Consider the following 16,692-nt stretch of genomic DNA (forward strand, 5'->3'; position numbering starts at 1 on the left):
ATTGATCCAAACCCCAGTTTTTGAAGGGTCGAGCTGGTGCCCAAAAAGATCACTTTGATGTTCCAAAAGTCTAATTATCATAATATAAGCTAATAAACGAAGTTTGCCAAAGAAAAAGCTTTCTGAGCCCAAAAAGCAACACAAAAAAAAAAAACAATGGATTGATTAAGAATAAAACGGGTTGATAATGGGTATATTCACGCTCATGTGTTTGATATATATTGTTTCAAGGGAATTTGATTTTAGTATCTAATTGATCATAAAATAGTTTTAAAATGCATAATACATATACATATTTATACTTGGAAACTTATAAGTTGGTTGCAAGTACTTGCTTTCATCACAATGTGATGGACCGTCCTCAAGTGGAGATTTGGTTTCAAGTTTGTTGCTAAGCTAAATTCTGAAGCCCCTGCTACTAAAGAACGATGACACTTTTTCTGATAATAGTCAAATGAATAAACACCATCAGTGCTTTTAGGAATCTCGAACAACTCTATAGAGCCTATTAGTATTACTACAACAAAAAGTACAAAACTATCAGCCGCACAAATAGTTGAAGATAGACCACCAAGAATATCTTTCTAAGGTATCATGAACTATATTAATAACCCTATGCCTCTGAACAATAATGAAATAAAGTCAAGACAAAAGCCCACAAATTGTTAAGGGGTGTTAATAGCACAACACTACACTATATATAATTCAATTATCAAATTTTGCATCTTTTGTTTTTTATTTGTCATACCGTCGAAAAAAGACACTCTCTTCAAATTGTTAAGGGATAATAACACACATATAATTTCAATAGGCTCGACTACTTGAGCCGACCTTAAGCGAGCACCTCTCCAAAGTGCAATGGAGATTACCAACCTAGCTCATGGGCCTTTTGGATCACCCATTGAGCCCGTCCAGGTAAGTTTATTTATTATTAATGTTTACTTTATAGTGTTTCAATTTTTAAGACAAATAACCAATTATTGCTATTATATAGTTATATTTATAAATTTATAAGAGGTTGGATAACTAATTGGATTAGAAAAAGTATAAATATATATACTTTAGACGAATTCAAGTGGTTGAATCTTAACGCATAAATTTAATTAGTCTTTGTGTTTTGCCTCATCACTATGAGGTGCTTGAACTATATCAAATTATCAAATTTTTAACTTATACTCCCTCTATCCCATAAAAATATGCATTGTATGGGACGACACGAGTTTTAAGAAATCTTGTAAAGTGTAGTGTGAGTGGAGAAAAGGTTCCACATTGATTGTGATGTTTAGTGGGATAATTAATACTATATATGGACTATGGATGTTTTTAAGGGACAGACGAAAAAGGAAAGTTATACATATTTTTATGGGACGGAGGGAGTATAAGATAGATCTCATTAATACTATAATTGTTCAAATAAATGTGACTTTTTATAGTTGTATGTGAGTCAAATCAATGACCAATATATCAATTAACAACATATTTTATCAATGATCATTATTAGCTAGTTAAAATATCCATCTATTTTTTATTTTAGGTTTCTACTAAGCAAGGAAAAAATTCTAATTTTTTTTCATGCATATCAGAATTTTTTTCAAGAGACGTCATTCGTCCCATTTATATAGACTGATTGAATTTTGCACAATGATTAGAAAAAACATTGTAAAAAAAACTATTAAAGTAACTTCCTAATATGCCCATATTTATTATTTGACAATACATTAATGCTAGAGTTAATCAAAGAATTAAATAGAGATATATTTGTAAATAATTTTAAAACGCATTACCTTTTATGAAAATTGACCTATATTTTTGGGATATCTGAAAAAGAAAAATAAGTCTATTTAATTGAGATGAATATAGTATATTTTATCAACGCGGATCAAGACAATAAAGATGAGATTAAGTTGGATGATTGTTTTGAGTACACTAAAATTTATACTCTTTTATCGGTGTGAATTTATGATTTTTTTAGATGAATTTGAAACTAAAAGGAATTAATTTTTTAATGGAATAGATTGAATGTTTTAATGGAATAAATTGAATGAGAAAAATGACATAAGATAATATAAAAGTTTAAGATTTTTTTTAAGAAAGTAAATGATTTATTTTTTTAAAATTCAATGAAGTGAAATTATTTTGAATTCACATTTTCACATTCTTCCTTTCTTTTTATATAGAAATAGACTCTTCATGAAAATTGTCTTGACACTACTCCATAATGTCCTCAAATTTTTAAAGGTGAAAATTTAATCATTTTATGTTTGTGTGAGTGACAAATTACTTTTAATGAACTACTTTTATTACATATAACATTGATATTATGAGTTATTTTGTTTAAATAATTATAATTTAGAATAGAGTTAACACATGAAAGTAGCCACTTTGTTTTAGTAAACTTGAAATTTACCCAGTCAAATAAAACCTGTCACAGCCCAAAACCATTTATTTTCTTTACAAATTTTATTTAAAAATTATTGAACTTTTAATTATAAAGTATTTGAAAAATATTTTATTTATTGAATTTCCGAGTCTAGTCGCGCCCTTAATTAAAAGAATGTTTTTAAAAGAACAGTTAAGCTTTAGAATATAATTTATATTAATAAGTTATATAGATATATATAATTATTTATTATAAGAAATAAATGAATAGCTTCAGTATTAAGTAAGAATAATAGTATATATAATACACGTATGATATTATATACTATAACCTTTCTAAGATATACATCAATATATAGTAAGACACGTGTATTAATTCTAATAGCTAGTAATCAAACCTATCGAATTATTCACAAGTCTAAATGCCTAGTGGTGAAACATGAAACCAACACCTAAACTAGAAAGTAGTAAACGACACCGGATTTACGTGGTTCGGTCGAGACGACCTACATCCACGGGGTGTGGGGGGTTTTTCCACTACACTTCGAGAGAATTACATTTTACAAGAGATGGATGAATAATGAGATCCCCCCTCACAACGTGTGCACGCACGAGTATTTATAGAGGAATACAAGCTAAGGATAAGAAAGTAATTTCGCTCCCCGAACACGCTCCTCGCATGGACGGGGGCAAAATAGTAAACTCCTATCTAAGAACATGCACTCCGCGTGGTCAGGGGCAAAAAGGTAGATTCACTGGTGAGGTGGACGATTCCTCTGGCGCAAGCCTTCCCTCTGGCAAGGACCTTTCCTCTGATTAAGTATGATTCCTCTTACGAGTGTGATTCCTCTGGCGAAAGCTATCTCGCTGCTCCCCGTGATTTCCCTGGTAAAGTCATTCCTCTGTTCCGCATATATTACTCCTCATCAGCTACTCCCCCCTAGTCTGGTTGAACCGGGTATCCTTCGTGTTCAACCAGCGAAGTATTGTGAAAGCCAGTGTTGTGCTGTTTTCCTTAATCCCTGCAAATCATGAAGACATAAGAGTTCTAATATTGTAAGAAAGCAAAGATAAACATTTTCCCCTTGACTTTGGAATTGTAATTCCAAGTTAGATTTCCTTCTTGTGAAATGGCGTGTTTATCCTTTTAATCAAAGTGCGGAAATTTTTCTTTAGAATTTTTGCTGACTCCTCCTCTGATGATTTCGCTGACTCCTCTGATTGGATTTCTCTGATTTTGGTATGGTTGATGGTTTCCTTATGAAATCTTTGCATTCGTTGACTGGTGTTGCCGTAATTTCTCTGACTCTTCCTTTGGCGAACCCCATGTGTTTGCCTTTCTTGGGATTTCTCTGGTCCCGCCTTTTGGGGATTTCTCTGACTCCGCTTTTTGAGGATTTCGCTGACTCCTCTGGCGAGGATTTCGCTGACTCCTCTGGCGAGGACTTCGCTGACTCCTCTGGCGAGGACTTCGCTGACTCCTCTGGCGAGAACTTCGCTGATTCCTCTGGCGAGGATTTCGCTGACTCCTCTGGCGAGGACTTGCTGATTCCTCTGGCGAGGATTTCGCTGATTCCTCTGGCGAGGATTTCGCTGCTGCTTTCCATCCAAGCATTCCTTTGCTGCTTCCCATCCAAGCTTGAACACTCTGCGCGGAGCATGGAGGACCTGGGGGGTGCAACCAATTTTCGCGGCTTACGATTAAGTAGTGACCTCTGCGCGGAGCATGGAGGACCCGAGGGGTGCAACCAACTTTCGTGGCTTACGATTGAATAGTGACCTCTGCGCGGAGCATGGAGGACCCGGGGGGCGCAACCAACTTTCGCGGCTTACGATTGAATAGTGACCTCTGCGCGGAGCATGGAGGACCCGGGGGGCGCAACCAACTTTCGCGGCTTACGATTGAGTAGTGACCTATGCGCGGAGCATGGAGGACCCGGGGGGCGCAACCAACTTTCGCGGCTTACGATTAAGTAGTGACCTCTGCGCGGAGCATGGAGGACCCGGGGGGCGCAACCAACTTTCGCGGCTTACGATTAAGTAGTGACCTCTGCGCGGAGCATGGAGGACCCGGGGGGTGCAACCAACTTTCGCGGCTTACGATTAAATAGTGACCTCTGCGCGGAGCATGGAGGACCCGGGGGGTGCAACCAACTTTCGCGGCTTACGATTAAATAGTGACCTCTGCGCGGAGCATGGAGGACCCGGGGGGGTGCAACCAACTTTCGCGGCTTACGATTAAGTAGTGACCTCTGCGCGGAGCATGGAGGACCCGGGGGGTGCAACCAACTTTCGCGACTTACGATTAAGTGTAACCCTCTGCTCTACTGGCCGCATGATCCCTCTGCTCTGGTGGCAGCATGATCTCTCTGCTCTTCCCCTTGTTCGAGCGTTGTCCCTGGCTGTTTATTTTTTCCTTGACTTGCTAAGAAGCAATTTTTTAATTTGTTTTCCCCTTTTAATTTGTGAGTTACGGGTGTACACCCTACTCCCCCCTCTGGTCGCATGTGCAATGCTCTGCATGAACATATTAAGTGAAGTATATATTTGTTAAGAAATAGCATAAAGTAAATGAGTCGACACCAGAGAATTCCCTAGAACCACGTATCCGATTTTATTGATATCATGGCCCCGAACCTCGTTAAAACCCCTGACCCCTCTGGTCCCGATTATTTCTTGGATCCCTCTGATCCCGATGACCCCTCTGATCCTTGTGATCCCTCTGATCATTTCCCTGGTTCCGCCTCTGGCCCTCGTTCCCTCTGTCGATGAATTGATCGAGGTTTCCCTGGCGCACCAGTAGTTCCAACTGGTGTTTAAGATGTCCACAAAATCTGGTATAATGCCCGTAGGCGTTGTGATAATCACACAATTTGTTGTTGGGCCCCTTCTGTGGCGGCCCATCCCGGTAAGTTCCTGGTGCCCGGAAGAATGGTTGGTTCTTTATCAAGTGGAAAATCTCCTCATGTGGCTTGTTCAGGGGCGTATACTCAGTGAATCGTGTGACTTCATTCACCGTACGCTGTTGTCGGGGTGGCATCTCTCCCTGGGGCCTCAGTGCCCTGTGGATTGATCGCTCCTACCAGGGGAGCTGCAGCGGGGATGGTGGACAGCAGAGGAGTCCCCAGTGCCTGACGCACGTCAGAATAGTGGAGCAGGGCCATCATCTGCTCTGCCAACCCAAAGTTGAGCTGTCCAGCACCAGACGTGGGGGCCAAGCCTGGCATGTCTGAACCCGGTGTCACCAGAGCAGACCTCTGGGTAGCGGCATTCTGAGCAGTCAGCGGGGTGGCTGAGATGTTGTGAAAGCCCGGTGGCGAAGTGAAGACGGTGCTGGCGGGTAGCCCATTGAACAGCGAGGTGGGCACCTCAGTAGTGTGGGCAGCAGAGCCAAGCCTCGCGTTGTCGAACTCCTTCTCCAGAACACGGCGAGCTTCAAAGGAACCCATAGTACCTACACACGAAAAAATGTGAGAAATGTTTAAGTAAAGCGGATCGGACCATCCCCTGGCCTGAAGAACCCCAATATTAGACATCCCGAATACTGGTCTGAGAACCATTATAGAATCCCTTAGAAAACGCTCCCATGTACTGGGAAATAAACCCAGTACACGGAGTTGAACACGAATAGCGAAAACAATGGAGATTTCCCCATAGGATCGACGTTAAGCTCAGGCGAGAGAACATATTACCCGGTGAATTAATCATGAAAACCCAAAAAACACAAAAACAGAGCACCAACCAGCAGATTGTTAGCGAAACATGTTAGATCCGTAATGAAAACAAGCATTAAGCGAAAAAACAGCATAGCCACACACAATTATCGAAATAAAACGTAAGATAATCAAAAATAATCACAGATCTCCCAATTCGCGACTTCCACCACCTTTCCCCCATGCACAAAAAATACAATTAAACGCAGATCTCCCGAACTTGCAAGTAGATCGGCGTAAAAACATGAGTATCGAGCTAGAATGGCTTGGGCACTCCGAACAACGGCGCAATCGGGACCTGCGCATGCAAATCCGGCAGCGATTCCAGATCTGCATGCGCAGGGGGTCGAATTCTCACGTCTTAGCCCATTTTTCCCACAGACGGCGTCAACTGGTGAAACATGAAACCAACACCTAAACTAGAAAACAGTAAACGACACCGGATTTACGTGGTTCGGTCGAGACGACCTACGTCCACGGGGTGTTGGGGGGTTTTTCCACTACACTTCGAGAGAATTACATTTTACAAGAGATGGATGAATAATGAGATCCCCCCTCACAACGTGTGCACGCACGAGTATTTATAGAGGAATACAAGCTAAGGATAAGAAAGTAATTTCGCTCCCCGAACACGCTCCTCGCATGGACGGGGGCAAAATAGTAAACTCCTATCTAAGAACATGCACTCCGCGTGGTCAGGGGCAAAAAGGTAGATTCACTGGTGAGGTGGACGATTCCTCTGGCGCAAGCCTTCCCTCTGGCAAGGACCTTTCCTCTGATTAAGTATGATTCCTCTGACGAGTGTGATTCCTCTGGCGAAAGCTATCTCGCTGCTCCCCGTGATTCCCCTGGTAAAGTCATTCATCTGTTCCGCATATATTACTCCTCATCACCTAGGTTTATGACTCATCGACTTTAGGAATTCTTATAAATAGCGAGAGGCTTCAAAATTTTAATACATTCACAGCAAAAATTTTAATACATTCACAGCAAGAATAGCGAGAGGCTTCAAGTCTATTGAAGGTATAATATTTTCATACATTTACTATAACATATATATTATGTTTCTCACACACACACACCAATATATATATATATATATATATATATATATATATATATATATATATATGAAGAGTTCTACAAGAACATAAATAATTGCAAAGTCTAGAGTCATAATCTCGTTCGTTAGATCGATTTTAATCAAGGGCTGAGATTAAAAACTAATATTAGTATCCCTTAAATTACTCACATCCCTCTCTCCTCTCTCTCTCTTCCGTCACTTTTTCACTCTCTCCTCTCTCCTCTCTCCTCTCTCCTCTCTCATTTCTCTCTCTCTCCCTTCCCTTTTTCCCTCTCTCTCTCTCGTCTCTCACACAGAACACACACACACACACCCACAAACACACGCACACACACACAACCCAGACGCACGCACGCACACACACACGCACCCCCTCCCTCTCTCCCTCTCACGCTACTGCCGCCGCCGGCTGACGGCGGCGCCGCCCGACGGAGGCCGGCAGCCGCTCCCCTCTCTCTCTGCTCCGACTTCTCTCTCTTCTCATTTCTCTCTCTTCCCCCAGCCCTCTCGCTTCTCTTCTCATCTCTCCCTCTTCTCCGTCGACGGCAGTGGAAACCACCGCCGGCGCCGCGTCGACCGCAGCACAGCAGCAGCCGCCGCCTCCCCTTCACCCGTCTCCCTCCTGACCGGCAGTTTCACACTGAACCTTCTCCCTTTTTCCAGCAGCCTCCGTGCTCTCTCTGTTATCCAACCTCGATTCGTCCCCACCACCGCCGCCGCCTCCCTCCGTCATCTCTCTGTTCTCCACAACACCACCACCGCCGCCCTCAAGTTCAGAGCCACCGCCGCCTTCGAATGCCCTCAAGTTCAGCCACCGCCGCCCAAGTTCAGCCCCCATGTTCATATAATTTTATTGAACCTGTACATATATTTCTATGAACTTTTGATTTTATTGAATATGTACATATATTTTATTGAACATGTACATATATTTCTATGAACTTTTGATTTTCCGGAGAAGAGGAAGGGGGCGGCAGATTTTGTAAATAATTTTATTGAACTTATACATATAATTCTGTTGAACTTGTGTTGAACTTGTATTGAACTTCTGAACTTCTGAATTTATTGAACTTCTGAACTTCTGAACTTGTGTTGAACTTGTCATGAACTTAATTATGTATTTTGATTTTAAGAAAGAGAGAGAGAGAGAGAGGAGAGAGGGGACGAGAAGGAGAGAGGGGACTAGAGAGAGAGGAGAGAGGAGAGAGGAGAGAGAAGAGAGTAAATTAAGGGATATTATGAATCTTACCAATTTTAATTATATTAACTTCTAATCTCAGCCTTTGATCAAGATTGATCTGACGAACCAGATTGCGACTTCATTCTCCATCTAATATTGTGTTTCTGTAGAATGCAACCCTATATATATATATATATATATATATATATATATTATAATATCTATAATTATGTATTATATAGTCCTATATTAATTATTATCCCATTAATTGTAATTAGTTGCGGCGCAACTAAGACGTCGATTTTGATTTGAAATTACTCAAGTTAATTTTCAAAGCTCAAGTTTCAGGTGTGAGATTTATTTCAGTACATGTTGTGGTTAATCTTTGTCCATTTTAATATTATGTGTTTGCCATATGTGTTGTAAATTAAATTATATTGCTATGGGCCCGCTCAATGGGTCCAGGACTTCACCGTCCTTGGTATGCCACAATGCGATGTCATGTTACAGGGTTGCAGCCATTATATTGAGGATGTCGCCAGAGGCTCGTAAATAGGGTCTAGGACTTTAAAGTCCTTGGATTGCCACAGTGCGAATATTGAGGATACGTATGAAATGGCCGTATGTGTTTTCCATTTTATTAACGTGGACAATGATTGCATGTTCCCACACTGAGTGTACTCAGTATGCTCATCCCATACTTATCATTTTCAGGTTCTAAAGGTCGGAGGTGCATGGAAAGTCAAATGGCAGATCAAATATTTTGAATTTAGCTTTGCCTAAAAATGATATTTTATGTAAAGTATTTTAAATAAAAATTTATTCCGTGATTTTCTCATTAAATATTTATTTATATTCATGATTTTTCTTCACAAATGTACATTGAAATTTTAATTAGATTTGACTGTCACAAAAACTTTAAAAAATACCCACTTTTTGTGTTAAATGACTAAACTACCCCTAAGATTAAAATTAAAAAATTACTCACCCCTAATCTCTCTACACTCTCTCGGCCTCTCTCTCTTTCTTCTTCCTCCCCCACCTGCTCTCTCTCTCTCTCTCTCCCCCTCTATATTTCTTCTCTTTCTCACGCTCTGTCTCTCTCCTCTCTCTCTCTCGCTCTCTCTCTCATCTCGGTCTCTCTCATGTATTGATTCTTAGTGGAGTTGGCTACTTTGGGGCTGTCGACATCAACAGGTGCTTGACGATCTCGACGATGTTACCGATTTCGATCTGCATCGCGATTGGCTAATTTGCTTTCGGAGACGATGTTACCGATTTCGATCTGCATCGTGATGGAGATGATCTCGACGAGTGACGAAGTACTCGTCGGCGTATCTCACTTCCCCATCCCCTTCAAATTTTATGAATTTGTAATGAATTAGAAGGAAGAATCTTTAATCTCTCTCTCTCTCTCTTCCATTTACGATTTGAATTTGGTGTTGTTACAACGGAGTACACGATAGAGTGAACTTTTACAACTCAAACTAAACAATCGAAGCTAGAAAACTGAACTAAGAAAATAAACAAATTAGAAGTAACAAGGAAGCTAGAACAAAATTACAATGAAATAAAACAAACGTGATAAAAGGCGTCGAGTCGAGGTGAAACTCTTCCCGCAAGAAGATTATCGCCCCGGTAGTGCTCACGGTGTTGGCAAATCTTCCCCAAAGGTAAAACGACGACGTCTCGTCGGATGTAGCACCACAATCCGGCGAGCTCCGGCGAACGGAATAGGATCAAGAACTGAGCAATATGCAGTGAGAGTGAGTGAGGAAGTGCAGATTTTCGTGTGACCAACAATACCATGCTCTAGACCTATTTATAGGCTACTCATCAAGGGGGGAAATCAAGACTACATTATGGGAATTAATCCACATAAAACTGCTGGGATGTTACACTATTTGAATTCTGAAGTTATAGAATCCATTCTGCATCAATTCCAGAATTCAAAAGATGAGTAGTTTCGAAAACTGCTACAGATCTTCAAGGCTTGGGTGGGCTGAACGGATGGGCTTCAGTTGGGCTGAAAACAAATACAATTGGGCCGAGAATTATCAATCCAAAAGAGGCCATAAGTATTTTGTCCAAAAAATTATATAGTTTGGACCCAAACACCGCCCAAAGCACCAATTGCCAAGATCCAAGTCCTTGGCCGCGGCCCATATCCGACCCGCCCGTCCGGCGGCAACGGCGTCCGATCGATCGTCGGCAGCGGCGCGCGTGTGTGCGAGGCCAAGGCCTTCATCCAAGCCCACTAGCAAGCCCACAAGTTATTAGCTCCATGAGCATTGCTATTCTTATACAAGAATATTCTTCCCTTGTTTTCCAATGTGGGACAATAGCACTTCACAAGTGTTATTTCCCTTCTCAACATCCAAACTTTGATATACAATATCTCACTCACCGAAAATCGGTTTTGAGACTTTAAGTATACCACGTTCATCTACTTGAGACGTAGATTAACATCCAATAATTATTTCAATTAAATAATAAATATTTAATTAAATAATTAATTTCAGAAATGGTCTAAAAACCATATTTCCAACAGGTGTTTGAGGTCAAATTGCCTCTTGAGAGTGAAGATAATTTCTCTGCTTGGGTGCGAATTAGAAGTGTTTTTACATAAACCAGTAGAATCAAGATTTTTAAACCAAGTTCGGATTTGCACAAGGCTACCACTCATTTTTCTACTTTTATGCTTTTTGTTGCTAAAATAAGAAGTTTAAACTTCAATGGTTCTCCACACATTATTATTAACTGAAGTATTTGTATGAGCTTTAAAATCTCTCTCAACTGGAGATTTTTTTCAGGACTAGAAGTTCATTTTCAACACTTGAGAAATAAAAAATGAAAAATTGATTAATGTTCTTGAATTCACAATCAAATCCATAAATTCATAATTTGATGTTCTTGAATTCACAACTAAATTATGAATTCACAATTGAATTACCAGCGCTGGTTGTGAATTCACAACCAGAAATAGTGTTTGTTGTGAATTCAAGTTTTATTAATTGTGAATTCAAACTTTTAAAACTTGAATTCACAACCAATACTTGTTATTCAGTTGTGAATTCGAGTTTTAAAGCTTGAATCCACAACCAAAATAAATTCTGGTTGTGAATTCGTGGGTATTTGTAAAAAAATTATATGCAAGGGTAAAATGGTAAATGTGGGTATTTTTAATTTTTTTTATCTTAATGGGTATTTTTTTAATTTTACTATTCCAAAGTGGTTATTTTCAAAATCCACTCTTTAGAATACTTGGATGTTTTTGCTCCTTCTATAATATTATATGAGTGGATTTTTAAAATGGCCACTTTCATATTGTAAAATTAAAAATTGTCCACTAAGATAAAAATATTAAAAAATGGTCACTGTTACCAAAATACCCTTCCACATTAAAAATTAAAAAAATGGCCACTTTCCATCACTCCTTTAAAAAATCCCGCAATTCACAACCAGTGTGAATTCACAACCAAAAATTTTGGTTGTGAATTCACACTGGTTGTGAATTGAGAATTCACAACCAGTCGAATTCACAACCAGAATTTTTTATTTGTGAATTCACAACTAGTCGAATTCACAGCCAAAATTTAATTCACAACCAGTCGAATTCACAACCAAAATTTAATTCACAACTAGAATTTTTTGGTTGTGAATTCACAGCAAACGAATTCACAACCAGATTTATGTTGGTTGTGAATTCACAATCAGTCGAATTCACAACCTGAATTTAATTCACAATTAGAATTTATTTTGGTTGTGAATTCAAGTAGTTGTGAATTTGAGTTTTTAAAGTTTGAATTCACAATTAAAACTGTAATTTATTTTGATTGTGAATTTATAGATTTGGTTGTAAATTCAAGAATATTAAGTTGTGAATTCAAGAACATTAAGTTGTGAATTCTTAAATCTAGTTGTGAATTATTACGATTGTGAATTCACAACTGAACTGAAACACTAAATTCACAACTGAACTGAAACTAAACTGAACTGAAACTAAACTGAAACATTAAATTCACAAGTAAACTGAAACCCTAAACCCTAAACCCTAAACCCTAAACCCTAAACCTAAACCCTAGTTATGAATTGTTACGATTGGGAATTCACAACTGAACTGAAACACTAAATTCACAACTGAACTGAGCTGAACTGAAACTAAACTGAACTGAAACATTAAATTCACAACTAAACTGAAACCCTAAACCTAAACCCTAGTTGTGAATTGTTACGATTGTGAATTCACAACTGAATTGAAACACTAAATTCACAACTGAACTGAACTAAACTGAAACTTAACTGAAACTGAACTGAATTGAACTAAAACATTAAATTCACAACTGAACTGAAACCCTAAACACTAAACCCTAAACCTAAACCCTAGTTGTGAATTCACAACTTAACTGAAACTGAAACAACTGAACCCTAACCTCAATCTAAACCCTAAACCCAATCTAAACCCTAAACCTAAACCCTAGTTGTGAATTGTTACGATTGTGAATTCACAACTGAACTGAAACACTAAACCCTAAACCTAAACCTAAACCCTAGTTGTGAATTCACATATAAAAACCCGCAAATTATATCAATAAAAAAATAGAAAATTAAGAAACATATAAAATCACACAATTTTTTTAAAAAAACATTAATTAAATTTGAATATTATATTAATTAAAATATGAAATTTTACATAAAAAATAATTATTCACAATCAAATAACTCAGGTGATACATTAACTAAAGATATTCACGAACAACTTATGTATTCTCACAATAACCAATGGGTTCTCATTTGAACCATATGACTTGGGGTAATGGCGGTTTATGCTATAATATTTCTCCACAAACAAAAATGCAAGAAACCAAATCTCTTCATTTGTCCACAACTAAATGTTTTTACTTTCACTAATACATTTGAGGCTGTATATATATACATATACATGTCGTGCTTCTTCAACATAAATTGGAAAACCCCCAAGAAATGCAATGGGTTAAATTTCCAATTCATATATAAGGATGGATATATAGTCAAGCGTTCAAAGAATACATCATAACTATCAGAAATCACACAAATTCATATACATCTTATTAGTGGAGAATTAGCCCAAAGTCGAAACTTCCATGTTGAGCAATTCCTGTTAGTGACAAAAGCTCGTTTAGTGTCAGAATAATCACCATTAGATATCTAGACGACGGTGAATTCTTGGCATCGACATCCCAGCAAGGCGGCAGCTCAACGTGATGTCCTGTTAAATAATCTCATAGATTCTTCGACTTCATTAGGTGTATTATTATCAGCTTGTTCCTGCACATCATACCGAAACTATGAACACACAACATATCACTGCTTATTGTTTAGTGTAAAGTAATAATATAAGCTGATCAATGTGTTTTTGGTGTAATGATCGAGCAAGTAACCAGATGTACATACCTGAAGGCGATGTAAGAGGTACATCAAAAAGAGATGCACAAAAACCTGCCAACATCACCACAAAGTATTATTAGAAATGAATATTTGCTTTGCCGGACTGTGATAAATGAACTTGAGTTAATGCATATGATTCACATAAAAGACGAAAAACAAGAAGATGAAACATACAACTAATTTAACTAGAGATAAGATCAATAAATTGAAGATTTGATTAAATCTTCTCACCAGATAGAACAGCAGGATGATGCGGTCTGTCGGATACCGCCACAAGAATCTTGTTGCCCTAGCAGCCCCAGTGTCTAATAGTTTTGCTGCCCTCTGTAACTGCAACTGCACGGTTTCAGAGTATCACATGATAATCTGGATGAACAAGGGAACACTTAGGAGGTAAAAAAACACATACCTGTAAGCTTGCTCCAGTCATTTGGCGATGATGCAAGGGCAGAGGTCTGAATTTAGTATACGAGATTAGACTAAGGGAGGGAATAAGAATTTTAAATCTAGGTTCTAAGTAATACTATACAATATTGCCAACAAGTAATTTAATGAGGACACACGTACTCGAGTGTTTTCATGTCAGCATCCTCTTCCCATGAGGATGATGCACGACGAAAAACTCTATTCCTTTCAGCTTCTAACTGTTTAAGGAGTTAATACATTTCAATATTAGATAAGGAATATGGAAAGAGTGGTGTTCAGGAGCGGGGGAAAACAAATGCAGCCTAAACCAACAACTTCTGCAAACATGTTTGATGTCTGTAATTAAAGCTTGCTTCCTCAAATTGTAAGCCAACACTAACTTTAACCATTGAATCAAAACAAGTTATTCCACTTTAACAACTCCAAATTCTCCAAAGTCCCAAACAAAAGCGATATAAGATGCATAATCCAACACAAACTTCGACTTCCACCGTAAATAATAAAACTAAGCAGGGCTATTAACACAGTGATGCTTAACACAATAGGCAGCACTAAAACCTTCCCCTTTTCTTAACTCGTTAATCCATCTTGGATCAAGAAAGAACACAAACATCATGCATAACATAACACATATAACACAATAGGCAGAGAATTATTCTTTCCAACCCATCAACACACCATGACTCCTCAAATTAGGGCGAAAAACAGAAGGCAAAATTAGGGAAAAAAAATTAGAAGGCAAAATTAGGGAGAAAAATAGAACCAGAATTACCATGCCCGGCGCACCTGAAGTCGCGCCGCCTACATTACCTTGCTCATAAAGTTGCGCTGCCACCTGAAGTCGTTTTGCCCTAGAGCTTGAAGTCGTCGTGCTCTAGTGCCTGAAATCGTGCCGCCGTCGTGCCCTAGCTCCTGAAGTAGCGCTGCCGCCTGAATTCTTCAGATCGCGCCGTCCGTACCTCGCCGCCGCCAGCTCCCTCAGATCAACCGTGTTTGAGTTGAATTTGGTGTGGGAAAGAGAGAGGGGGAGAGAGAGCGATAGGGGAGAGAGAGAGAGTGTTACAGAGAGAAAGCGAGAAATTGCAAATATTTAAGGAGGGGCATTTTAGTCTTTTCACGCAAAAACTGGATAAAATTTTATGTTTTTATCCTATAGGCTAAATTTTAATTTTGCTATATGAAATAGGCTAGTTTCATATATTGACACATATTATTATATAGATATATATTAGATTAAATTAATGAACATTCACTATAATATTTTATATATTATAGATTAAAATCGATAAATATATATACACATATATTATATGGAATATATCATTTATATAACATAATATATCATTTACATGCCACGATAGAATTAACATTCAATTAAAATATTAAAATTAATTTATTGTCATGAGTTATGTCATTATAACAATATTTATTAATTGTTGATTCAAAATTATCAATACATAAATATGATATGCCATTTATACATATCATTTTTAGAAACTATATATGAAACGTAATTGAAAATAAAAGTTAAAAGTCCATATATATGATCATAAATCTTATATACATTAATAATTTGATAATTTTATTTATATTTATTAAATATTATATATATATATATATATAATATTGAGAATATGCATTCATATAGTCATATTAAGCAATGAAACTCAATTTTCGGCCACCCATCTAAAAAATACAAATTATGGCCATTTTTTTCAATTTCGATCCAAAATACTCTTGTTCGCGCACCCCTTTTCTCCCTCATTCACTGCCCCGTTGGGCGACTGCTGGCACAATTGGCATTAATTGTGCCAAGTGTATCTAATGAATGACACAATTGGCACTAATAGTGCCATTTGTACCATCTGCCATCGGTCGTCGGAAAGTCAGCGGTCGCGCCCTTTCTCTTAGCACAATTGACACTAATTTTGTCAAGTGTACCTAATGAATGATACAATTGGAACTAATAGTCATTTGTACCAACTGCCAGCGGCCGTGGGAAAGACAGCAGTCGCGCCATCTCTTCGCGGCCGCGCTATTTTTTCTTGACACAATTGACACTAATTGTGCTAAGTGTACCTAATGAATGACACAATTGGCACTAAGAGGCATATGTACCATCATAACGCGAGCCCAATCCGACCCAAAGCTCAATCCACGCGCATAACCCTAACCCTGTCTTTCTAATTAAGAGCAAAATAGTTCTAAAATGAAAAAAATGTCCAAAATTTGTAGATGAGTAAATTGTCAAAAAATTTGTGTTTTTTAGATGAGTAAATGGTCAAAATTTGTGTTTTTTAGATGAGTGGCCAAACATTGAGTTTCATTGCTCAATATGGACTATCTCACAAGGTGTGTTTTTTTTTTAGACACCAGTTATGATATATTGGATCTCAAGCGGTCATTCAACACATGGGAGCATATAAAAGTTGGATTTATGTGAAATTTACACATAAAACTTGTTTACAAACAAACTTCGATGT

General features: G+C 38.2%; 1 protein-coding gene and 1 pseudogene across 2 annotated transcripts; both read right to left on the bottom strand.

Annotated features, from left to right (window-relative positions):
- Nucleotides 1–784: 784 nt before the first annotated feature.
- Nucleotides 785–923, bottom strand: LOC131002104 (U1 spliceosomal RNA; annotated as a pseudogene).
- A 12,288-nt stretch (nucleotides 924–13,211) lies between these two features.
- Nucleotides 13,212–15,283, bottom strand: LOC131001904 (golgin-84-like). 2 transcript variants are annotated; one of them, XM_057928538.1, is made up of 6 exons: nucleotides 15,020–15,283; nucleotides 14,351–14,427; nucleotides 14,193–14,238; nucleotides 14,015–14,119; nucleotides 13,790–13,834; nucleotides 13,212–13,663 (listed from the first exon to the last, which is right to left on the bottom strand). In XM_057928538.1, exons 1-6 carry the CDS (start codon nucleotides 15,026–15,028, stop codon nucleotides 13,592–13,594), a joined length of 354 nt encoding a protein of 117 aa, XP_057784521.1. In that variant the 5' UTR covers nucleotides 15,029–15,283; the 3' UTR covers nucleotides 13,212–13,591. The 2 variants fall into 2 exon arrangements, with proteins under 2 accessions (XP_057784521.1, XP_057784522.1); XM_057928539.1 differs by having other exon boundaries at nucleotides 14,982–15,283.
- Between the last annotated feature and the right edge of the window lie 1,409 nt (nucleotides 15,284–16,692).

The sequence above is a fragment of the Salvia miltiorrhiza genome, chromosome 8 (assembly GCF_028751815.1).
Source record: "Salvia miltiorrhiza cultivar Shanhuang (shh) chromosome 8, IMPLAD_Smil_shh, whole genome shotgun sequence".
Taxonomy (NCBI): domain Eukaryota; kingdom Viridiplantae; phylum Streptophyta; class Magnoliopsida; order Lamiales; family Lamiaceae; genus Salvia; species Salvia miltiorrhiza.